The following is a 24,606-nucleotide window of genomic DNA, read 5'->3' on the forward strand; positions in this document are numbered from 1 at the left end:
AGCCGAGATATTTCACCAATTTGGGCTATTGAAGGCCCTTTCTATTTACTTGGCTCAACGAGCGAGCTTCCCATTTGATATCCAGTTAGAGCAGTGCAAGCAAAATATTACAACTTGCATGATATTTGGTTTGAGAAGTATTTTTTCGTTAAACAGCCTTGCTACAGAAGATGATGATTCTTCCACTGCCAGGGATAATAATGGCTTCTTGCATAGCCGGGGTGTACCAAATTTCCCCAGTTCGACATTTGAACGATTGGATTTTTCCGATCTTGCCTATATGTCGTCAGCGGCTCGCTCCTGTAAACCTTCGAAATGGAATGGAGAATGTATATTTTAACTAATAGAAAGAAAATACTCGAAAGCACGAGTGAGCCATGCTTCTGGATGTGACAGCAATGTCACCAGCCGAAGCTCTCACCTTGCTTCAATGGCCTGTTCTATGACAGAACTTGAAAGATCGCTAATACCGACAAGATAATTATTCATCCCTACCTGGCACGGATGCAGGAACAGCACCAGAGCCCATTGGCTCAGAAACACAAGGCCCTGATGGAATGTTGAACGAGCTTAAATTATGAAGACGCGCTGAGTAGGCGGGAAAGCGCTTACCGGGGCATCACAAAGGATGATGGCAAAACATCCTAAGTATCCATATTCTTGGAAAAGAGTGCATAATCAAACTATTCTGTAAGGTCAATTAGATACTGACGACTTTAAGCTGCTGTATCTACTGTTGGATGGTGCAAGTTATTTGCTAATTTAAGAGATGTACCACAGCTTAAATGGCCTGGCCTTCGAAAGTTGACCGCTAGAAGTTTCATTCTGGAGTACGAGAATATGCAGTCTTGAAACATCCACCCATTTTACCCCGGTTCGCGGCTATCGGTCAGCCAGATAAATTTATAGAACTTCGTTGTGACAGCTGCAATTTCATTTTAAAGTCCAGCGTGAAATCCTGTGGAACAGCTTATTAAAATTCCACCAATGCAAAACTGGTCATAATTCTCGTTAACAGCTCCATCTCCCATTTTCAAAGCAGCCCAATTTCAAATTTCAAACATCTGCCTTGCTTTCGCTGATTCCCCGCAGTATTTAATTTTGGCCTGTTGACTTGAATTTGAAACAAGAGGTGTTGAGAGTTAGATAAGCCAATGATACCCGAGTGCTGACCTTGAAGTATGTCGGGTACAATAAATACCGTGTCCCCCATTAACCAGATATGCCGTGTTTGAAAGCAAATTACGTACTGATTAACAGCACGGTACAGATTGCAATCTCGAAATATTTGCCATAGCCTCCTGGCCCGGGTGTGAACGGCACGGAAAGACGTAGCCAGACACTGTTTATGTTATCCGTTGCCGATGGACCGACTAAATCTGTACGTTTCAAGGGGCATTCATCCCTTGTTATATCCGTTCAGGTCGCCATGAGCTTGATTATCATTTCTTCAAAAAAAATTAAAAATTAAAAATTAAAAAGGAAAGAAGGAGGTGGAAGGAAGACGAAAAACAAAAAAGGGGGGGATGATTATCCATCGCATCAAGAGTTAAGAGCAACTGGTAATATTTTGTTCTTCAAATAACATAAAGGTTAGATGCTAGTCATAATGTCGTGGCAGAAGCAATCAAGGGCCCTGAGATGGCCATTACTTCGCGACAGCTCAGAACACTCTACCCATTCCATATTTGGATATTAAAAGTGCTCTCAGAATTGCTATCTTAAATACATTTCCTATTTAGTTCCATCAATGATTCTAGATTTGAGAGGAAGAAGAATGGTAAAAATAATACTTCATGGTATATCTTGAGCCTGGTTTGGCGGAGACTGGAAATAAACTTTCGGGAACGAAGCTTATTCTCAGCCTCATTGCCACGTGACAAAAATCTTCTGCCACATCATTTTCAACTTGGAAATTGTCCTCATACAATACGTCACAGGAATCGCTCAACTACAACTACTCGTAGTTATAGCTTTTTATTATCGGTCCTACATGCATACTGCAATGAATCATTTCTTGTCTTAGTAGCAGTTCTCTTTACCTGCCTCCAACTACACTTTTCTGCCTTATATCTCCCTGTATAATCCAGCAAACGGCAATCTAACAACCATGGCCTTCTCGACCCCGGTCACGACCACCTCCTCTCCCTCTCCTTCCACTTCTCCCTCCCGCCCACAATCGCAGTCCCTCATAAAGCGCCCGTCCTCCGCTTCAGATGCTCTCATGATGGCCCCACCGCCCCTACCTAAACGCATAAAACGTCCCGCCACCGTCCTTGACGAAGATGAATATACCGACGCTCTGTCTCACATCATCGCCCGTGACTTCTTCCCTGGGCTGCTGGAGACCCAAACCCAGCGAGAATACCTGGATGCCTTGGAGTCGCGCGATAAAGAGTGGATCAAGCGTGCGGGAAAGAATTTGGAGGCTGTGATGACACCACGGATCGATGCTAGTGGAAGGAGGAGTGCCAGCGCTACCGCTACGAGGTTCGAGAGATCGGGGAGTGCGACCCCCAAAGGAGGTAGTAAGTGGGCTGGTGGTGATACACCATTGTCTGCGGCTGGTTCGACGACCTCGATAAATTCAAGAAGTGAGGACGGGAGCACTGTTGGTCGAGACTCCATGGTGGATGTACGGAATATGAGCCTTTCGATGTTCCAGTCGAAATATACCAGTGAAGACAACGAGTCATTTAATAAGTTGCTTGATAAACAGAATGTCAAGAAGAGGCAGAAGTATGCGTGGATGTGGAACGGAAATAAGATTTTGACACCTAGGCAGATCGCCTTCAGGAAGCGAGAGGCAGAGAGGACGAAGAGGCTCCCTCCCCCTCCTCTTTCTTCTTCTCCCTCTTCTACTTCCCTCTCGCTCTCTGCTTCAGCGTCTGTTTCGGAAAGCGAAGGTGTCAGTAATAAAAATAACAAACAAGTTCAACTTATCACAACCGATCAAGATGCCCGCCCTGCCCAACCGGATGCCTGGGCCTCTAAGCCTGAAAACTCTCTTATGTTTATCCCTTCTTCTGTCGAAGACACACACGAAACCGTTGCACAAAGGGCAGAATCTACATCCCGCGCCGGTCCCAAACAGGTCATATACAACAATACTCGCGTCCAACACACCCCGCCGAAACCGGATGGGAGCGCAAATAATAGCAACGCCATCCCACCATCTCCCTCCCTCTCCGCAATCCGCGATGCAATCGCTGGCCATCCGCATTCCACCGGTTCCGAACCAGGCTACACAGGCGCCGAAACACCCCGCGTGAATGGCTTTGCATTCGTAGATGAAGACGAACCAACCCCACAACCTCCAGATGACGAGGATAACTCCGCCTACCACCTCTCCCTCCTAAAAATGAACATCGACACCTCCAGCTCCGCAACACCAAACCCCTTCACCATCCGCGAAAATCGTCGTCGCGAACTCCTGCACCACCGCATGGTCGAGCGTGTTGCGACTATTAAGCGCGCGGAGCGCTCAGGAAAAGATGTCCGGACACCTGTGCCAAAGTTTCCCAGTAGCCCGATGATTGCGTTTGGGAAGACACCGGGGTCAGGTGGTCGGACGCCTGGTGTTCTTGGCGGTAAGGGATTGAGTAAAGCGTCGCTGACACCGGCGGCACAGAGGCTGTGGGCTGCTGTGGGGAGTACGCCGGGACGCCGGGGGGTTCCTGAGGAGGGGTCGAAGGATATTTGAGACCCCGAAGAAGGAAGTAGAATGGGGATTTTTATCTTTATTTCTTTTTGTTTCGGCGTTTTGTGGGGCTGGTTATAGTCTACCGGCTATTTTTATATCTTCTCTAAGTATTAACCATTTTTCCCCTATGTAGTAGAGGGATGGCTGGATGGGAATCGGTTTGGAAAGGTTTGATGTACCATGTATTCGTTATCAATTAGCACTGTGCTCTATACATCTATACAGTGTATTTATATTAGGTTATCAACGAGGTAGAGCTTTTCTTATATGACTCCCTCTTATGAAATTATGCGAAAGTATATGCATCTATGGCTATCTTCGTCGGAATGTAACTCGTCAATTGATTTATGTGATAAAAGCTCCCAAATATTCTCTCCTCGTACTATCTTCATATCATACCATTTTATTTTTATATAGCTATTATGACTTAACTTACAAACGTATCGTTTTATAAAACGAGCGGCGGTAGTTTAGATAAAAGTCGTATGCATATGGACCTAGACCTGGAGAAGAATAGTTTCTCTCAATTTCTGTGCGCAATCGTAAAATGATCAAAATGAATGGACATGAAAAATGGAGACCAATGTAGCAAAAGCATAGCCAACTGCACTTGTGAAATATTACTACTCCCGTGTTCAAGCAAGTAGCTAAAAAACGGGAGTAGAGAGCTTGTTATAGAAAGCCCAGGAATTATAAACATTAATAATGATCCAACCCTTTTATATCTTATATCTGCCACTTCTCTATTTGCATTAAAATAAAATACAAGTTTCGTTTACACCACAATCAGCGATGAATGCTGAAATAGACCGTTAAAAAGGGAAGAAACAGTGAAAAAAAATTTAAATCTACACCATCCAAAACACCATCCAAAACCCAACAAGCCCGGCCAGCCTAAGCATGAAACTTGCCCCTACAAATCCACTGCTCCCATTCAAGAAATACGCCGCGCCGAAATAACTACAGGTAATATCGCCGTTGGGACTTTTCATCCCGTAGGACTCATTCAACCACTTCCCGGTAGGGCACGAAAATCCCAGAGCAGCGGGACAGCTTTGCACAAGCTCGTGACAGAGATCTTGGCACGGTAGAACCTCCTTATAGGGCCCCGGTTTAATCTTCTCGTCGATGAGCGGATTGCGGGATGAATTCGAGAGCACCATTTGCCGCAGCGAATCGTCGATAGTGATGACGGTGTTGTTTGGGAACTTCTGCGCTGTGTTGCGCGGGCGAAGAAAGGGAAGGGTACTGGAATAATCAGCGCAGCGAGGGATAGTGACGGCACAGAGCCACTGTTGGTAGGCAGCTGCACAGTCTGTGCAGTTGCGGACGAGAGAGTATTGGGATTTTGCAGAGGCGTTGCAGGGGATTTGGGCGAGGGAGCGTGTGAAGTTTTTGTATAAGTTTGCCGCATAGGTGTCGTAGAAGTTTGCGAGGTCGTCGAGGGACATAGATGGATTGGATGGGACGGCGTAAGCGACCTCGGAGCAGAATTCGAGGCTGTGTAAGATGGCACAGTTATTATCTGTTTTTGGTTATATAGTGTTAGTATATTGTGATGGTATGTCAGGGGACACTCCGCGCATCTATCTCATTTTCTAGCGGTTAAATCAGCGTACCTGCCTTGGTGGTAAATTTCGTGGGGCTCCAGACTTTGCTGCCGCCGCCAACAACTCCTTTGCCAGAATCGGTGGAGTTGCCTTCCATTGCTAGAAACCCGTAATAGGATGTACTACTATTTAGGCCTCGGATATAGAACTGTTCTTTTGGTTTGTGATTCTGTCCCCTGTTGGTCATGCTGACTTGTACATTATCGCCGTCCTTGCGAATTTGTGCATTGCCTTTCAGTCCACAATAGGAATTCTGTACGCCTAAAATCGACTTATCCTTCATATCATGGGCAAACATGGTAAAAGGTGGAGGATCAAGGTTCATCCACTGCTGGTAAATTTCATCGTCAGGGCTCGCGTCGGTTGCATCCTTGGTCTGAAGCAAAGCAGATCCGCTATCACTATCTACGAAGAATAGATAAGGGACGTTAGATTCAGCTTCATGAAATAATCGGTCAATAGACGCTGCGATCTCAAATTTGTATGAACCGAAATAGCTTTTGTCTGTTGGCGCAGATACTGAGATGTAGATGGGCCCGACAGCATCGAGGACGGTGCTCGCGTAACCGCCATCAAAGTCTATGACTTGCAAATTTGAGACTTGAGCTCCGGGATCTGGCTGTTGAATATCCGTAGATGGGGAAACCTTGAGCTGTAATTGTGGTGGCCCCGTGTTCTGCGAATCTGGTGTAGCATTGAATGCAGGTTGTAAGCAAGTGGTTGCAGATATATACACTCTTGTCGCTCGTTTAACTAGCGTATCATTCCGCCGCTTCAACTCCGTCCGTTCCATTAAACCACTATCTAGAAACTCCTTCTCATTAAATCCAGGGAGTCCCCGCGAAGGGCCCGACTTTGGGCCAGCCAAAGTGTCCTCAGAAATCCAAAAATAAAGCGTCGCCCCCAAATCCAACTCTCCCTCCTCAGGAGCATTGTTCCCTAACGAAACAGCATTATTTGGAGCTCGTCGCTGGATACCAGAAACAGTACCAACAGAGGTAAGGTCAAAGTCCAGAGCTGCAATAGTCTCTGGAGCTACTCTATCAGTGCCCAGATGTAAGTCGATATCCTGCAATCGGGGATGGTTGGGGTCTTTGGATATTATTGAGTCGACATCAACAGCATATGCGAGACTTGGGTTCGAAAGAACGAAATAGAGGACGATGATGATGAACAGGGTGGCCGCTAGAGAGGCCACGAAGCGCGATTGCAAGGGTGAGAGTTTCAGACACGGCATCCTGGATAGGATAGTAAAAACCTTCTCTGAGAGCGACTGCGCTCGGTCCTAAGGACCTGTATGTGGAATATGCAGCAACAGATGCCTATTCAAGGTGAGTCGTCCGCCCTGTGCGCATGCACCTCGTCGCATATCGAGCGGCTGAGCAGCTTAGAAGCCTGCAGATTGTTGGCCTTTGGGGACAACATAAGCCAACGGAGAAGCCAACTCAAATATGGAGATATATTGCTCTTCAACACACGGTTCTCTCAAACACCTCCCGCATCAAAAGTCGCCGGCTGTCGGATGAACATAATTCCGTTACCAGGTCCCTCTGACTAAGCCATCGCCACTCTAGTTGAACTGAACACATGGTTATTTATGGAAGCCCTTCTCCCCAGGGATTCAAAGGAGAGCCAAAGATAAAATAGAACAGGGCTGAAGGCACAGAAACCATCTAGCCCACCATGCCTCGCGCAGAAGTCGGCAGCACAAAGTACCTGAGCAACAAGCTCAAGTCCAAAGGCCTCCAACGTCTGCGATGGTACTGCCAGGTTTGCGAGCGGCAGATGCGCGACGAGAACGGCTTCAAATGTCACACGCAGTCAGAATCACATGTGCGCCAAATGCTGCTTGTCGGCGAGGACCCGCGCAAATATATCCAGCAATATTCCAATGAGTTCCTGTCCGACTTCCTCAAGCAGCTCCGCACCAGCCACGGTGAGAAGGCTATCAATATCAACCACTTCTACCAAGAATACATCGCCAATAAAGAGCACATACACATGAATGCCACGCGCTGGCCGAGCCTGACGGAATTTGCGAAATACCTTGGTCGTGAGGGGATTTGTAGGGTTGAGGAGGGGGAAAAGGGAATTTTTATTTCGTGGATTGATAATAGCCCTGACGCGCTGAGGAGACAAGATGCGTTGAGGAAGAAGGAGATGCAGGATCGCGGCGACGAGGAAAGGGAGCGGAGGATGATTGAGGAACAGGTGCGCCGGGCGCAGAGGGATAGGGAAATTGCAGGGAGGGAACCTCCGCAGAAGGGTGATGCGGATGCGGCACCGAAAGAGTGGCAGCCGACTGAAGGGGAGAAGATAAGATTGAACTTTGCGCCGTCTAAGGGAGCTGCTTCCTCTTTATCCACTTCTGCATCCCCAGCCCCAGTGGACACAACCTCACCCGCACTCACGCCCGCGCCCGCGCCCGCGCCCGCTCCTACACCAGGCGACAGGAGCGGCGAACAATCCCCAGCTCAAAATTCATCTCCATCCTCAAAACCATCAACTACAACACCCGCGCCGCCAACGACGAACCAATCAACATTACCGACGACAGCATCAGCCACACAATCCGACCGATCATCAACATCCCTCAAGGTGGGCACCGCAACCTCAAAGCCCAAAAACGTCTTCGCTGCAGCGTCCAAGAAGAATGCCCTTGCAGCAGCTACAAAGAAGAAAAAGGTAGAAGCACCTCCAAAACCGCTCACGGCCACTGAGCGCATCATAAAGGAGGATATGGAGCGTAAGCGCTCTAGAGAGGAGCGGTCTAAGGGGCTTAATAATGGTGGGATAACTTTTAAGAAGCAGAAGGTTGCATGATTCTCAGAAGCATTTGAATGCTTTATTTTAAAAAGCCCTGGATGGAAAGGGTTTGTTCTATCCTTTTTTTTGGTTGGACTTGGGCGCGTGGACTAGTATGGCGTTCCGGTGACTGTCATAGGTATATAGATAGATAAGGACATCTCGGTACATAGACAGGCAGGAATTCTTCTTTAAATGTGTCACGCATGTGTATATACACTCATACTTGCATACATATGAATGGAAAAAAATATTTCGCTCTTCGTAAGAGGGAAAGCAATATAGATTCACGACAACCATGCCCTCACCATCACAATGCAACTTCTCAAATTTACTCGCATTTATATACACCATGCAAAAGGTACTTTACCTGAAATGCAAATTTGAAGAAATGTATGCATCTTCAAGAAAATGTGAGATTTAGATAATACATGGAGTTTCCTTGAACATGGAGAATATATACAGTAGTTATCTCATATGTTGCAAATGAGGTATATACTGCATCTGATATTTTGCTGACGATATTCTATTCTTTTCTTCTTAGGTATTTCATAAACCAAGCAAGAGTTATGAACTTTTTCTTTATTAAAAGTAACCCACAGATAACTAAATGAACACGAAGGAAAGGAAGAAATTAAGTAACAAAGAAGGCGAAACGGAACAAGGAAAGCCCAGGAAATTGCTGCTACTCTTCCTTACATAATATGTGGGAAAAAATAGCTTACATTGGATAATTGAAAAAAATAAAGCATGTGTATGTGAAAGGGGGGGGGAGTGGGGGAGAGAGATGGCGAGGGGAGAACGGGGACAAGTCATAGAAGTTTATAGCGACGCGCAATCACCAAGCTAACCATAACAATCATCCCAATGACTCCCAAAATGCCAAAGAACCACCCGAGCCCTTCCGCCGACTGTCCAGGGACCGTAACATTCATCCCAAACAACCCACAGATCAAATTGAGAGGCACCAAAATCGTCGCCAGGAACGTAATCTTGCTGAGCACTTTGTTCACCCGGTTGCCTATCATGAGGTTCGTCACGCTCAGCTGTGCGAGGTAGTTGGTGTGCGAGCGGCTGAGCATCTTCTCAAAGTGGCCTAGGTTGGACATCATAGTCACGACGTGATCTTGGATGTCGCCGAGGTAGAGCCCGATGTCCCCCCGTGGCGTGACGGAGTACTGCTCATTGCACCGCTTGGAGAATCCCTTGATGACATCTGCTTTGCCGCCCAGGAGGCGCATGAGGCTCATGACTTTTTTGCGCAGGCCGCCGATTTGGGGGAGGAAGACGTTGAAATCCTCGACGCGCGCGATAAAAACTTGGTCTTCTATTACTTCGGATTCGATCTCTACATCGCGGAGGACAGGACCGAAGCTGTCGACGATGTCATCGCTGTTGTTGGCGTAAGAACTTGTCAGTTTCCTTTGTGTTTCTATTTTCTCCTTTAAGCAGGAAAGGTGGCTGATGGACTTGTGACTTACATCATTGCGTAGCAAACCCAATCACTGCTAAGAGACACATAGTCGCGCAACTTCGAAATTCTCTTTCGGACATTGCCCGCATGGGGGTTTTCGGTGTATGAGAAGGAGATGATTCCCTCGCGGAAAACAACCATATACGTATTGATTGGCTCCAGGAAGTCATCACTGAGTTTATCGATCTGGTAAAAAGTCCGGAAACAGACAAAGTAATACTGCTTGAACAATTCCACCTTCTCACGGTCTTCCTGCATCATGATATCCTCTGCAGTCAAGGGATGGATGGAAAAAGCTCGCGAAATCGCTCCTACTTCATCATTGGTCGGATCAAGGACGTCGAGCCACCATACGCCACCATCAGGACCTAGCTGGAACAGGTCACGGAAAGTCTCTCCTTCAAGCACGAGGCCACCCAGTTCACATGCGTGGACTGTGTTCTGGTACTCGGATGAAAAGAAGCTGAAGCGGTTACGCTCGTTCTCATTATGAAGATTTTTAACTTCTTTCTCATCCACGGTATGGCTGATTTGCTTTTCAAGACTACCGGCAGTGTCGACCACGGATGCAGCGGTGGACGGTCGCATGACAATTTTGGGGATATCCCTAGCCTCCGACCTAGGTCGTAAATCGTGAAAGGTGCGAGATCGCTTTCTCTGCGCAGTCATGCTAACTTTGCGGGGCACGGTCTGACTTTTCCTTCTGCTAAGGGCCACGAATTCCTCCAACTCCTCGAAGTCGATGATTGAGGTTTTTCCGCTCTCATCGTATGTGGGGAAGCACACATCCGCATCGTCGTTGAGACCAGTTCTCGGATCCACGGTATCTGCGCCAATTGCGCTCGTGTTGCTGAAGGTCGGGCGACGTTGATTGGTGCCAGTGGACATGGTCTTCTGGAGAACGATATCCAAGTCCAACGGCGCATGACTCTCCATAGTATTCGCACGTTCACGGCGACGCGGCTCGGCAAATGCTTCGACAGAATTTGGAGGCGAACTGGACTTACCCGATGCCGATGAGGCTCGAGACCGAGTCGGGAGATCATGCAAGGTGAGATTAGGTCTCTGGAGGCTCGGTCGAACCGGCGCCATAGGGTTCACAGATGAGCGCCGTCTGTCACCATTGGCACTAAGTTCATCGTCGGCAATCGCATTCTCGAAGTCCCTGGATATTGGTCCCACTTCGAGGTGAAACGTATCATTAACACGGCGTGGCATTGGACTTCCACCTTCTTGCGCTTGGCGCGCCTGCAGCAACTTGTCCTGCCAGCTCAGCACATTGTCAGCGGCGGTGTCCGCCCTAGGGAGAGACTCTGGCTGGAAGCGGTGATCATCAAGCTCTGGGACAGGAGTGCTGAATCGGGTCCCGCCCTTATCTGATCTTGGCGACTCACTCATGGCGAATGAGTGGAACCACCCTGGGAATATCGATTGAAAAGGCCAGGTTTGTTGATTATCCTCTTTTTCTCCTCGAAATGACTTTCACACGACGTGTGGAGTTTGTTGGGGGGTGAGACGCCCGAAAGCGACTCACTCGGCGTTGACTCTGCCACAACTGGAAGACGAATCTGGCGGGTGGGCGGGGGGGCCGGAAACCACACAGGAGTACGGGAGCCCCAATTTCCTCCTGCCCAGCCCACGGGCGATAGGGCTTGGTTGTTCCGTGTTGCGCTTTATGTAAATATGTATATATGTAGATATGTATATATATATATATATATATATATATATAATTAGATCTATAGATAGGGGTCCTTGATGTGATCAAAAAAGACTAGTTATGGAGGCCGAGTGTCGCCCCCAGAGAAGACCCGGAATTTCGGGCCCAGGAGAGGGTGGATGAAGGAGAAGTTGGTGTAGTTGAGCCCCGCCAACTTGACTGTGGTTGAAGAAGAGGAGTTCAGTGACTCCAGGGTCGCTGGGTTGGAAAGTACGGCAGAGGGGAGAGGGGATCGCTGTTGGCTGACGGCCTCAATGAAGTGAAGACACTGTCTTGAGCGCTGATCTGGAGAGGGAAAGCTCGAGGGAAAGAGACACACAAACACACACGGCCAGAAGGCAGAAACAGGAAAACCGGATATTGGGTGGTATACGGCCACGAAGCGGGCTGGTCTGAGCGTCGAGGTGGGATCAAGAAGGATGGAGGTTGTAGTTGGATACAGGAGAGCTGGGGCGAGATGTCTGAGGTTGAGCAGACTTTTTTCGGGCTTGGCGGCGCTGGAGGTCAACCCCAAGCGAGTTAGTCATCCGGGCCTAGAATCCGATAATTAAGGTTGCAACCTCCTTACATAGTACGGCGCACAGCTTTCAGCTCACCACCGTCGCTGGGAGAGTTCGCAACATCGAGAGCAACTTGGATGGTCGCGATGTCTGCCCAGAGAGACATGAACCCCTCCGTGGCCCAATATTCAGATAGATCTCAGCTGCCCGCGCCGAATCCATGTTAACTTACCCCGCCAACCCATCCACCGAATATCTTCATAGTCCATGCATGGCGATCCTTGATTCCGTTCGTCCTATTTTTGCATGCCCTTCAGCATTCCATTCATCACCCCAGTGTGCACTTTGTACCGTCCCCATCTCTGACAACCAGAAAATGAAATGGGCTTCTCCAGTATCAAGAGATGCAAACCCCACCGGAACATGCAGATTGTAGCAAGGCACGAATCTGCTGCAGCTTGTTCACTAAGAATAGATAACTGCTCTGCTCTCCTGTAGCACTTCGTCCCGCCTGTCCCACCCGCCGTCTACAAAGTTAATAAATAGCATTTGAATGTATGGTTGCAACTACGAACCGTTGAGTAGCCAATCTTCAGGCTTGAATTCACCATCAACGTCAGGGAGCATTTTTACCCGCATGAAAATGGCCCCTTCTCATTCATTTGTCAATCTTCTTTTTCCCCTCATTTCCATTTCCATTTCATTTCCATCTTTCTTTAATTTCATTTCATTTTTATTTTTCATTTTATTTAATTATTTTTGATGATGCAGATATCGCTAGAGGCTTGAATTCCCTCTGTAGCTCTCAAGGTACCACATCCCACGCCACCTCCTTGTTTGAGAATGCAGGGAACATACAAGACCTCAACTACCGTACCGTTTCGGCATAAAACTGCCATTCGCAGAGTAATCTTGACAAACCTCGTACCCTCCCCATCGAGGACAGTAATAGCGCTCACATATGCCCATGCCCCTCAGCCTGCTCGTTCTAGACTATTGTCCTAGTCAATCTTATATATTATCTCCAGGCGACTACCCTGAGTACCGTCAAGGTGGGATTTTAGAGTTTTCCAGCCGCCCGCCCGCGGATACCCTGCTGGCTTTCGCGACAAAGGTTGAGAAGTTTAGATGCACGTAATTGCGTAGGTGCAATTGTGTGCTGGTCCAGGGGTCTACCAATTGGCATTATTTAATAGCCTATTAGATGTATTTCTCTACAGGACTTCCAAGGCACTTTCTTCCCTGTATGCCACATTGCGAGAGAGAGAACAACGCCAACAACGCCCTTGGATGACTGCTTCAACCACCCAACTACTTACCTACTCCTCTGCTTCCAGCGTCACCAGCTTCAGTGACTGGCTGAGGTTTCGCGCCAGGGTTGCTAATGCTGAAGGTCAACTAAGACCGTCGTCCAGTCGTTGTTCTCCGTCCCCGTCACGTTTTATGTATGTACATGTACAGCATACGGGGCCAGATGAGGAATATCCGCATTACCCCTCCTTTATCGACAGATATCGTCGCATCTTTGATCTGACTCACGTTGCGTATCCCCTTCCCTTACATGCTCATTTTCTACCTGCATCCAATCTGTATGTCTTTTCGCCATCTGCAGGCTGATGGCGGGTGGCCTCGCTTGCCACCATCCCAAAGCCGCTCGTTTTCCAGAAAAATCAGCGCCAGCGCACAAGGAAATCCCCCTTCTGTCCCGCGCATGATCTAGATGGCTGTTCCTCTGTGCTTCGTTTCCATATGTATTATTACGAGAACTAACCGTCCTGCCCAAAACTATAGTAGTTGCTATGGCAAAGCAAAGGAGTTTTGACTACTCTTATTCTGGGATATTAATTTCAAATGGTATATCTTAATAACAATCCCCATGTATGCACTGAAATATAAAGTTCTTGTGGGGGGAGGCATGTGGTTAGGTCCGGAGTTCTTCGCAAAGGAAGGTATCAAAATTGATTCATTAGTTAACGTTATGTAACTATCACCCACAAAACGATCAATCACTCCCACCCCAACGGATCGAGGTTTTGCATACTAAATGAAGAATCCTTAGATACATAATTCTCAACAATGATAATATCAAATTTATATATAATATGTAATTTATGTATGCATATCTACATAGTAGATTATCGAATTTCTAGATATTAAAAATCTATATTATGTGTTGAGTTAATAAACTGTATTAGATGTTGATTTTCTAAATAAATTACACATAAAAATTACACATGATATATTCAGATTACTGTATTATCATTGCCAGAACTATATGAGATTTTTTCGTAAAAATTTAATCACTATTAGAGAACTAAATAAGTAGCTTAAGTTCTGATTTATATATAAAAAAGACTAAGTATTAAGAAAGTTATTTATATATTACAAAACCAGCATTTTTCTCATAGGAAAGTTAAAAATAAAACTAGTAATTCAAATACCCCTCATATAAATTTGTATAAAGAAATACTTGGAACCTTTTACATATATAATCTACAATGATTAATGTACTTTTTTGTATTATAAATTTTTCATAATAGTTAGATTTGATAGTAGATTATAGATTACCAATAAAAATTAAATATAATTATAAATGATTGATATATGGAGTGGATGTTGGCATCCCTATTGCTCACTAGAATGCCACAGGACCACACCTATTTAAACAGTGCTACGCCCGCTAGTTACTTACAATGAACCAACCTTCCACCTCCATCGGTGGATAATTTTGTCAATATGATCGTTAGGGTGATCACGTTAAGTCCCCATTACATCCCACAATAACGTCCGAATATTGACCCAAATACTGAATATCGATAGATAATTGAATTGACTAACTATTCTAACTCTGATAATTACATGATAACTAGGCAGTATTTATAAGGAAGAGAATGCTTGATCATATGAGAGGGGCAGCGCTGAGATTCAGCGGGGCAGTGCTCAGGTCTCAGATACCTTGATATGTGAGATATTATCTCCGACAACGGGCCATTTACTGCCATCAAATAATATCTGGTGCGTTTTAGTCTCGTAGGGAACCCTTTTCTCCCATTAGTTGCATTTAAATAATATTTGGTGCTGCTTAGTTTCATAAGATACCATTCTGCCGCCTCTCACAAAAGATTGATGCGTGCCCTTTATTGCCATTTATTGCCTGGTGGTACGCAAAGAACATACAAACTTTCTCAAGGATTACTCTGCAAGTTATTGGATGTGAGAACAGCCAAATGCACGTCAAGGACATCGAGCTATCCAGCAACATTCATGCTCCCTGATGATTTCGTGACAAAAAAACCCGTTCACGCTCAACACTAGGGGCAGGGACAACAAACTCAATGCCGTAAATGATGCCAACGAACTTAATCAAGGATTTGATCCAGCCCAGATCACTGCGCCAAGAGAGCATTCTTCTTGACCAAGGTCCAAGGTAAATAATAACTGTTGCTGTTCCGCGGTCCCTTGATATACTTAGCAGTTCAAGCCACCGCTGCATATAAATCATGTCATGTCGACACTATCAAATGATACGTTCTGCCATACATCTTCACTCCGGGGGTTACCAGGCTTGAGGTTGGTTACTGTGGTGCCCGAAGTCGGGGACTTTGAGTAAATAACCGTTAAAGCTCCAACCCGGGAAATCGTTACAGAAACTGCAGGGTTGGATAGTTCCAACCGTTATCTCCGGTGGTGTTCTAAACCACTCGCTCCTTTTAGAAAACCTGACTTCCATCTTTTAATGTCACCCATTCCAACCTTCAGCCCTCCCATAGTTACGGCGTACCTTACTCGTTTCTACATAGTTCTACCATGCCATCGACACCTTCCAAACGGCAGCGGGCAATTCTGGCCCTACCTTTTCTCGGCCTCACGCTGCTCTGTCTTCAAGCGATGGACATTGGAAAAATGGTCGCCCATCAGCAGCCGTTCTTGAGGTCTGGGAAGATTAAATGGAGCAACGGGTCCATCCCCATTCTCTCCCATTTTCACTACGTGGAATTCCTCAACGAACTATGGCGCGGGACCACGGTGTCCTTCTCTCCATCGACTCTCGGCTATGATGTCGTGAGCTCATGGCAGATGTTTTCGTTTCTGAATGATCTGGGGACTGTATATGTTGTGTGGCTTCTGGAGTCAAGCCGCGTGGGTAATGCGTGGACACCAGCATATTTGTGGGTCCAAAATAGTTAGTTACTATTTTCCGAGTAACTATCATCGAGAAAATGGGATGAGTAACGCTAACAAATCGACACCAGCCCGACCATATTTGTTTTTGCGGGTCAGCTTTTGGGCCTCGGGTCCGTTGCGCCGTTGTTCTATTTTCTCTGCTTCACTTTCGGGCCCTCAACCTCGGCTCTCATCCAGCTCCCTTTGAAGAAGAGACTGGCTCCTGAGCACAACGTGACACTACTTCCGATTCTCCTTCTTCTTCATACTTGTGAGGTGTTCGCGGCATATCTGGCTCCCCAGCCTACCACGCGGCATTACTGGACATGGGCGTGGCAAATGAGCCCTCTTTGGGTGGGCATAGCCAACTTCGTGATTTCCAAGTTAATTGGCACTTCTCCCTCTCTCAGAGCCACAACTATCAAGTGGCTTATATCTCCAAAACTTCTTTTGTGCCTCATGAGTATCATCTCGGGCGGAGTCTGGGTATACACGCTCGTGAACTGTCCATACCCCTTATCAACAGTATTTATACCTGGCAGCTCTGCCCAATCTGAATTTGTCCCCCACATGCGACGTGCCCTGCAGTATGACGAGGTTGTTGTATTCGGGACTTCTTTCCTATGGCTTGGGTATCTGTTCTTTGATCTCCACTGTGCCGGCCTAATCAGACGAAGAGAATGGCTTGTCCCGGTTGCGGCTCTCCCCATTTTTACTGCTTTTGTTGGCCCAGGTGCTGCCTTCGCATTTGGATGGTACTGGAGAGAGAGCAAGCTACAGTCCAAACTACCTCAAGAGTGATACACCGCTATTGTGATGAGCTTTGGGCAGAATGGGCAAAATAAGCGCTCTTAGTCTAGTAATGAGAATGCAGGTAGTTGCTTTGTTGATGGCTATTTATATCACCCATTGGTTTTTATACAATACATAGCCTAGGCCAACAGCAATTTCTGACACATTGAACATGGTCTGCTGTGTTTTTCCCACTCCCCATAAAAGTAAGTAATGAAAGCCAACTCAAACAGAATGAGATGCTGTGTTCACCTTAAGTTTTACGATGTCGATAGCTAACTCGGCTGCATGCAGTCCTTACTCATGCTTCTACAGTAGATCCTAGGTTTGAAAATTAACTAATGTCTTTTTAATAGACAGAGCGAAGCCGTCCTACCCAAGTCTCTCAGAATCATACAAAGCTCTTGAGAGGAGGAACAAAAGTTGCATCATTTTTGCGGCTGAAATGATTGAACATCAATGTTTAAAAAAATGTGACTTGAATCTCAATGATTTTATTGGTTTAGAGGAGATTTTTGCAACTCTGATTGGTCTACTTCGTACATACTGAATAATTCCCACTTTTATATTATGCAGTGAAGACTTGAGTTCAACACATAGATACCTCTATTCTAACCCCTAAATTATCTACCTTCCTGCCTACCTACCTACCTACCTATCTATCTACTCTATATCCAATCAATTGCTAATATAATTGAAAATGCTGGTATCTCTCTCTCTACCTACCTGCTTGATATTCGATTGATTGCTAATGGAATATAGAATTCTAACTAGATAACTAGCTATCTACCTATCTCTCTATCTATCAACCAACCTGCCTGCTCAATACTCAATTAATCTCTATAAGAATAAGCATCACCATCTAGTTACTCATCTATCTATCAATGCTAGCTAATATTAGCTGACTACCTGCCCCCCTTATCTGCATATCTATGTACTGACCTGCTTGAATGAATGATATCAACTGATGATATCTATTGGTTTCATAACAGGAAATGCAATAACAAGAGTTGCAAACTCAATACCGGATACAGAAATTGGGTTTTCTATTTTGTGTCCACCATTGCTGATACTGGACTAAGGATCTAGGGGCGTGGATAACTCCATATAATATATTTTAGGTCAGTCGGTAAGTTATGCTTAACTATCAGGCTTAATCAGACAGAGCATGGATGTTCTATCGAACTTATGTCTCGTTACAAAGACTATAGAGCTACTAACACAACGGCAGGAATGTGCGACACGCAGCATCATCTACCCAGCTTTGATGGTCAGAGAAGATGGATGAAAAGGCTGGATAGAACAGTCATAACTTGGTGAAAACCAACCTGGGGCACTTCCCTCCCCCATCTTCAAAAACCTAACAAACGAAATTCCCCTCGCCAAAGCTGTCTTGCTTTGCAGTACATATGTCGCTATTTAAGAAGATTGAAGTGTCCCCCCCCTATATATTCATACTTTACATCAACCCTCCTAATGCCTACAACGGCCGTCCTCGCAACACTGCAAAATTATCTATCAAATCCGCCGTTCATCAGCACAGACAGCCCGATAATCTCAACATTCATCCTAACCGCTGTGCTTATCAAACTCTACACCGAAGATCCACTTCAACACGTACCCGGGTCCCTGATCGCCTGTCTTTCACCTCTCTGGTTCTGGAATCTCACCTGACGCGGTATCGAATGTAGAACCATTACAGCCTTGAAGAGGGTCATTATAGTGAAGAGGATGTAAAAACAAGATCAAAGTTGTCAATCACCGACGTGAGTATTTCCAATATTGTCCTGTTAAGTAATTGGAGAGAGAAAATCGCTTATCAGGATTCTGGGTCGACAAACCCAGGACCTGTATGCAGATATCTCCATTCAACTTCACTAAGAAAGCATAGACATATCTAGAAATATCGCGTGGTGCATGGATTTTGAGGGATGCTCTTCGGAGTATTTAGTCATGCATTCCTAAGCACATCCTGTAACTATAACTTACTTTCCATGCCCTGATATTGAGGGACATGGGGGGTTTGCCTGTACTCAAGATGGTCATGAGAAATCCACGTACAGCCCGTGGAAGGAGTCCCAGAGTGATCTCTCCGTATAGTTTCTTTTTATCGATCTATACACCAAAAAAACCAAATACCAGCGAGTTAATTAGCTAGACATAATATTTTATCATGTTTACTCCAATCCGAATCGCCATAACTGGCGGTGGCACGGCAGGCGCCTCCCCCCTGCACGCCTTACTCAAACACCCCCATCTATGCGTCCATATCTTGGAGTCCGCCGCCGAATTCAGAGAAGCCGGTGCCGCAGTTGGTGTGGCGCAGAATGAATGGTCTTGCGGCGCTGAACCTCATCGGTCCCTCAGCAAGCCAATATCTGGTACGTGCCGGCGCAGTCCTGCAGCGCGGGCGCCGCTTCATGCTTGCCCAGCGTGAAGGGTGGAATAGCATAATTGATGAGACGAGGGATGACGATGGCTGGACGCTGAAGGGTAGTGTGCATCGGGCCGCGTTCTTGCGAGAACTGCGAATCTGAAATAGTGACAGGGCTTCTGTTCAGATGCATATCTCAAGCTGACTTGCGAAGTATGATTTATTACAGTTTAAGAATATAGATATAGATGTCCAGAACCGGTGAGGTTTTTATACTTCCCTCCACAGGTAGACAAAATAGGCAAATTGAAACGATTCGAAGGAAAACAAAGGTGAGAGAGAGAGAGACAAAGAAATGAGGGGGAAGAGCAGACAGAGGAACATGCACAAAGAAAATACCATATCATGGACATACGCAAGATAGACCGTGGGCTGGAATATGATAGGCGATATTAATGGAGCTCATGGGCCGGAATCAAATATCCGAAGCAAACAATGATCAAACAAGGGGAAGCGAAGCAAACGAGTAAGCAATCAAGACGGCAAAAATATGGAACAAATCAGAGCCAAAATTGATATTTAACGTGTTGCACAGATGAAGATTTGCACAGAAGAAGATTCACACAGATGAGGATTCTAACCAATCGATTTTACAATCTTGCGTCCACCGTCCCAAAACTTATCAATGATATTTTCACCACTCTATGGAGCTAAATATGATCGTAACTTAAATCTTCTTCAATGAGATAAATGTCTTTGACACCTAGAGTGCTAATTCCAATCGAAGCCACCCATTCAAGCAACCTGAGCAAAGTTTTCACTCCCACACATCGATATAAGAGAAATCCCACTAAAGCTCTTTGTTTGAAACAATCTTTATGAGAATGCCATCAGGCTTGAAACCTGCCTCAACATATTCTGGAGTCACATATGCTGGAGCAGCTACATCTGCAATTTGTGTACCAAAAGAGCCACCATCCGCTTGACACTTGAGGAGGCTGTCAGCCTCTGACTTCTTGCCACCGTCGATTGTGTCTGCAATATCAGAAAAGAGGACTGAGGAGTCATATGTCATGTTGGTCTTTTTGGCGTAGGCTGCCGCTGTGCCACGTGCATACAGAGCCCATTCTCCACAGTCAGACGCATCGGCCGCCTTCATGGTGAACACTATTGATAAACAGGTTAGCAGTCTGCTGCGATTGACATCTCTGGCATTCCCGTTGGGCACAATCGTGCCCTAAGTATGTAAATAACAGGATTTATTAGCACATACATCTACCAATTCTAGTCTGCCGGCCGTAGGCGCGCAGATAGCTTGCTATAAAGCTAACGTCTTCTGGGTCGACATTCTGAGGGATGTCGTTTTCTCCTGAGTAGCAATGTAGGTTGGGAGTCTCATCGAAGCATACAGTGCGGACCCCAGCCTCGAATCCAGGGATGGTAGCCGGCAGTGAAGCGGCACTGGTAGTCATGAGAAGGGCAGCATATTTGAGGACAACTGTGAAAAACATGTTACCGGAAGTTGCTGAATTGTTGATATTGATGAAGGCAAGGTGGGATCAAGGTGATTTGACTTTCAACTCCCATTGAGGTAGCCATCATCAGTCGAGGGTACTTGTAGTATAACCACCCGCCAGCTCCCCATACTGGCGTGGGCGAAATTTTGCGCGCTAAGTCTTGAATGCAACAGCAATGTCACGTTGAAGAAATTCTCAGGCCCTTGGTCTGTATGAGTAGGGATCTGTGAAAGTCTGTTACTTCACCCATGGAGAGTAATGGATAGTTTGAGTTGTGTAGAATAAATGAAATAGCTCCGAAAAGAAGGATATTATGTCGAAAGACTATCTCGGCCCCCGTTATTAGCAGGCTAGACGTCGAATTTAAGTTTTATAGGCAGGGATATTATGCTGTATATAGGATGGGCGAAAAATCTCATCTACACAAATGACAGGCGAATCGGGAGAAGTCTCTGATAATGGGCTATTTCGCCGGCCAATTTCCTGAGGCTGTAGTTTGTTCCGAAAAGTTAATTACTTTCTCACGTAGGAGCTGCTAATCACTAAAGATTCAAAAGATCTTTCCATATTATTTGTATGGTAGACTCTTGGAATTAATGCTGCGCGATAACCACGGAACTCGCTATGGGAGCCGATCAGCCAGCAAGAATCACAAGCTACCTAGCTTAGATAGTGTTGGGGGTCTGGATTGGTTCGTCCCCTCTTCTACCAGCATGGTGCTGGTGTGAGAGAGCTCTTTGCCCTAGTGGCCTAACAGATAGTTTGTAACCATCTTACTTCATTCTATTCTCAGACTTACATGCATGTACATTTACAGATGTAAAGCCTCTCGCCCTAAACTGTGAGCGCTCGGGAGGTGAGTTCCTCGTACTCATCCCAGAGTCTGCAACTGAAGTTGCCGAACTTCATCGACTGGGAAGAGCAAAGGGCGGGTGGATAGCTGAATATCAGCAGTTGAGTCTCCTCACGGAACATATCAGATGCATAGTGAGATTGATCAATACGCTATGTAACTGCAACCTGTCAGTGAACTTTCTTCTTTTGATCTCTTCACTCCTTGACCTCATTTGTTGGACAAAGCCACTGAATCATCCCGAATATCTGCTGCTGATTCTTCCACGGGACTTTGTGACCACAGATGTAGTAGTTTCAGTGATTCAGCACATACATGCTTTGGGAGAGGAAAAGGCATCAGAATGAATAGTGTCATGCAGATGCTTTCACAGTCAATCCTGATGGCCTTGAATTCTGTAGAGCTTGCTTATGTCAACGGGCTGGAACTGACCCATGCCAAGAAAAGTAATGTGACTGTGCAATTTCTCTCACTAGTAAAAGGCTCAGTTGAACGCTGTATTTTTATATTTTATACGATATTGCAATCTATAAATAAATATTAATTTATAACCTTGTATTATATTGTGTTTTATCCTATACTCCGTAGAAGTATTCAACTCAGCTTACCCTTTTTTTGTGGGCCAGGTCAGGTCAGACTGGACCCCGAGCAACCTGCAGAATCACCCCAGCGAATCATTGTCAAGGAGTTGCTTCCGCTCGAGATTCACCACCACTTCGCTCACTTCACTATCTAGACGCTTGTTTCTGAGAAAATTGATGGAGATAAAAAGTTGATTTGCTATAACTACCTAATGAATGCAATGCTATTTAAATAGAGATAAACTATATAATTTCTAATGAGTGATAGTTAGAGATGCCAACAAAAATAAAGAATAAAATTTAAACACCTTTTGTTGGGCGACCGGCCCAGACGTGATAAACCCCACACCCACAGTCAATGCTGGAGGGATTGGATTGGGTGATTCGTCTTTTGCCCCGGTGGCCTAATGGTTAGCTAGCTTCGGAAACAGATTATCCCACACTATCTAGCGGGTGCAGCACTGCTTAAATCGGTGGTCATGGCATCAACTTAACCTTCCTCCTCCATCTGATTATGGGCCCTTTGGTGCTTCAGTGCCATCAAATGCTTAAAAGGTTTTAGCCTAGTGGTTGATTCCGTGTTCTCTACTCCGTACAATAGCGGTGATGATTATTGTTAGTTTTAGAGCAGATTAAGTGCCTTGAAGAGGCCAGCTGTCTTCTAAGTTGTTTTTTTTTTTTTTTTTTTTTTTGTTGCAATGATGATGCATGCAATGCCCCTGGTAAGCCTACTGCCTCTGATATTGCACCACCCCTCTTTACCGCGTTACCTGCGTAAGTTGCAGGTAACAAGGTCAAAGTGTGACTTCTAGTTGAAGGGGTGTTTACCTCAAATATCAACAGAAGCCATCCATCCAACGTGATCGATCATCCTCACCATCATCCTTCATCTAGCATACACGATCAATCCTCTCTCTATTCAATATTATCATCCTATCAACTGCCAAGAGTCTACCCTGCCCTCTATCTATGAGGTTTGCCGCAAATCCTTCGAAAAGAATCGACTAAGCTACCCAAATGTGGACGGGGAATGAACAATCGATTCCCGAGGTTTTGGGCTTAAAAAGCAGGATATTGTAGACTGTTTCTAGGGAGGATAGGGACAAGAAGATAGATGAACATGATGATGATAGTTGAAAGTAAGTTAGGGGATAAAGGAATTATTTCAATGAAGTAATGGGAGTGGGAACGGGGTTTGATGGGATAACCACGCAAGATTTGTATACAAAATGTCCAGGCCAGTTATCATATGGTGTTTGGGTCTTCGTGGCAAGGACTTGAGATAGTTACAATGAACCAACCTTGCGCCTCCATCAAGAGCGAAATAAAGGATATTATATAGTTAGCTTTTACTACAACTTATATATTTGAAATTTAATCTTTTATCGTTATTAAGAGCTAAAAGAAGTCCTTGATAAAAATTGATGGATTTGATCAAGAGACACATGAACTTATTAGCAGCACCCATCAGCAGAGAATATCAACTAGATATCCTTCTAAATGACCGACAATAATTAGTATATATTACATCTATATAACTAAGGAAAGAATAGTTAATTACAGTGTCCAGAGTTGCAAGATTTCAAAAGATAGGAAAGAAGCTAAACTGTTCCCGGCTAGCAAAGTTGATTTTCCATTTCTACCCAGGTTCAACTTTGTGTAAGCCACATTCACATTCAACTTGAGCTCGGAGTCTTGCGGGGTGACCAACCTGTTACATTTCCTGGAAGCACGCGAGCTCTGGAAGAACACTGCTACTTTCCTTCGGCACTAAATCATCCACCAGCAGTTACTCATCTATTTTGACCAACGTGGGTCGCCCGCCAAAGGTGCCAGCAACAACCGGCAAGAGCTCTCCATTTTGCTTGACTGTACCCCCCGGCTTTGAGACGCCAGCATCATATATCAACGCCCGCCTTGCTCCCTCTTTATACCTTCAGCTTATATATAATATTAGCAGTAGGGAGAAGAGAGGTATCCGAGTCTCCCCAATCATGGCAGACGTTGAAATGAAAGATTCTGCGCGTGGTGCTTCTGGGAAATCGAAAGCTGTCGCTCGAGGAGGAAAATCAGCTCTTGGGGATGCCAAAGGAGATGCAAAGAAACGTTTTGAAGTGAAAAAAGTATGTTTTTATAGATTTACTTTGCCCTCAGGATATGTTCTGTTCCGTTTTCCCGATTGCAATTGCTAAGTGTTTGCTTCCCTGTGATAGTGGAATGCAGTTGCGCTGTGGGCGTGGGATATCGTCGTGGATAACTGTGCCATTTGCAGAAACCATATCATGGATCTATGTGAGTTCTCGGGGATATCGAAAAGGGGCCAGATATTATGTTCGGCGGGATGCTTGAGGGGATGGGAACGGGATATCATGGCTGACTGCCCTTGCGCTTATGTCTGCAGGGTATCGAATGTCAGGCAAACCCAAGGCTCGGTCTACGACTGAAGAATGCACAGTTGCTTGGGGGATTGGTACACGGGAGTAATAAGTTCCCTTTTGTTATTTTTTATAAAA

General features: G+C 45.6%; 8 protein-coding genes across 8 annotated transcripts in view; 5 read left to right on the forward strand and 3 right to left on the reverse strand.

Annotated features, from left to right (window-relative positions):
- Positions 1-2,110: 2,110 nt before the first annotated feature.
- Positions 2,111-3,703, forward strand: HCAG_03029 (conserved hypothetical protein; the record flags this gene model as incomplete). Its single annotated transcript, XM_001542808.1, has 1 exon — positions 2,111-3,703. The coding sequence occupies one exon, from the start codon at positions 2,111-2,113 to the stop codon at positions 3,701-3,703; it is 1,593 nt and encodes a 530-aa protein (XP_001542858.1).
- An 848-nt stretch (positions 3,704-4,551) lies between these two features.
- On the reverse strand, positions 4,552-6,550 carry HCAG_03030 (predicted protein; the record flags this gene model as incomplete). Its single annotated transcript, XM_001542809.1, has 2 exons — positions 4,552-5,228; positions 5,323-6,550. The coding sequence occupies 2 exons, from the start codon at positions 6,548-6,550 to the stop codon at positions 4,552-4,554; spliced, it is 1,905 nt and encodes a 634-aa protein (XP_001542859.1).
- A 446-nt stretch (positions 6,551-6,996) lies between these two features.
- HCAG_03031 (conserved hypothetical protein) lies at positions 6,997-8,136 on the forward strand (the record flags this gene model as incomplete). The annotated part of the gene is made up of 1 exon (XM_001542810.1): positions 6,997-8,136. One exon carries the CDS (start codon positions 6,997-6,999, stop codon positions 8,134-8,136), a length of 1,140 nt encoding a protein of 379 aa, XP_001542860.1.
- A 794-nt stretch (positions 8,137-8,930) lies between these two features.
- On the reverse strand, positions 8,931-10,990 carry HCAG_03032 (conserved hypothetical protein; the record flags this gene model as incomplete). The annotated part of the gene is made up of 2 exons (XM_001542811.1): positions 8,931-9,510; positions 9,600-10,990. The coding sequence occupies 2 exons, from the start codon at positions 10,988-10,990 to the stop codon at positions 8,931-8,933; spliced, it is 1,971 nt and encodes a 656-aa protein (XP_001542861.1).
- A 4,725-nt stretch (positions 10,991-15,715) lies between these two features.
- Positions 15,716-16,777, forward strand: HCAG_03033 (predicted protein; the record flags this gene model as incomplete). The annotated part of the gene is made up of 2 exons (XM_001542812.1): positions 15,716-15,981; positions 16,066-16,777. The coding sequence occupies 2 exons, from the start codon at positions 15,716-15,718 to the stop codon at positions 16,775-16,777; spliced, it is 978 nt and encodes a 325-aa protein (XP_001542862.1).
- Positions 16,778-19,992: 3,215 nt separating this feature from the next.
- On the reverse strand, positions 19,993-20,653 carry HCAG_03034 (predicted protein; the record flags this gene model as incomplete). The annotated part of the gene is made up of 2 exons (XM_001542813.1): positions 19,993-20,309; positions 20,416-20,653. 2 exons carry the CDS (start codon positions 20,651-20,653, stop codon positions 19,993-19,995), a joined length of 555 nt encoding a protein of 184 aa, XP_001542863.1.
- Positions 20,654-21,255: 602 nt separating this feature from the next.
- HCAG_03035 (predicted protein) lies at positions 21,256-22,248 on the forward strand (the record flags this gene model as incomplete). Its single annotated transcript, XM_001542814.1, has 4 exons — positions 21,256-21,340; positions 21,477-21,515; positions 21,914-22,009; positions 22,139-22,248. The coding sequence occupies 4 exons, from the start codon at positions 21,256-21,258 to the stop codon at positions 22,246-22,248; spliced, it is 330 nt and encodes a 109-aa protein (XP_001542864.1).
- A 1,839-nt stretch (positions 22,249-24,087) lies between these two features.
- Positions 24,088-24,606, forward strand: part of HCAG_03036 (predicted protein) — a gene marked incomplete at both ends in the record, with an annotated part of 767 nt that continues 248 nt past the window's right edge. Inside the window, 3 exons of the mRNA XM_001542815.1 lie at positions 24,088-24,216; positions 24,307-24,385; positions 24,495-24,563. Coding sequence (XP_001542865.1) covers positions 24,088-24,216; positions 24,307-24,385; positions 24,495-24,563 — 277 coding nt within the window. The remainder of the gene's footprint in view (positions 24,217-24,306; positions 24,386-24,494; positions 24,564-24,606) is intronic.

Source organism: Histoplasma capsulatum, genomic scaffold, assembly GCF_000149585.1.
Source record: "Histoplasma capsulatum NAm1 scaffold_2 genomic scaffold, whole genome shotgun sequence".
Taxonomy (NCBI): domain Eukaryota; kingdom Fungi; phylum Ascomycota; class Eurotiomycetes; order Onygenales; family Ajellomycetaceae; genus Histoplasma; species Histoplasma mississippiense.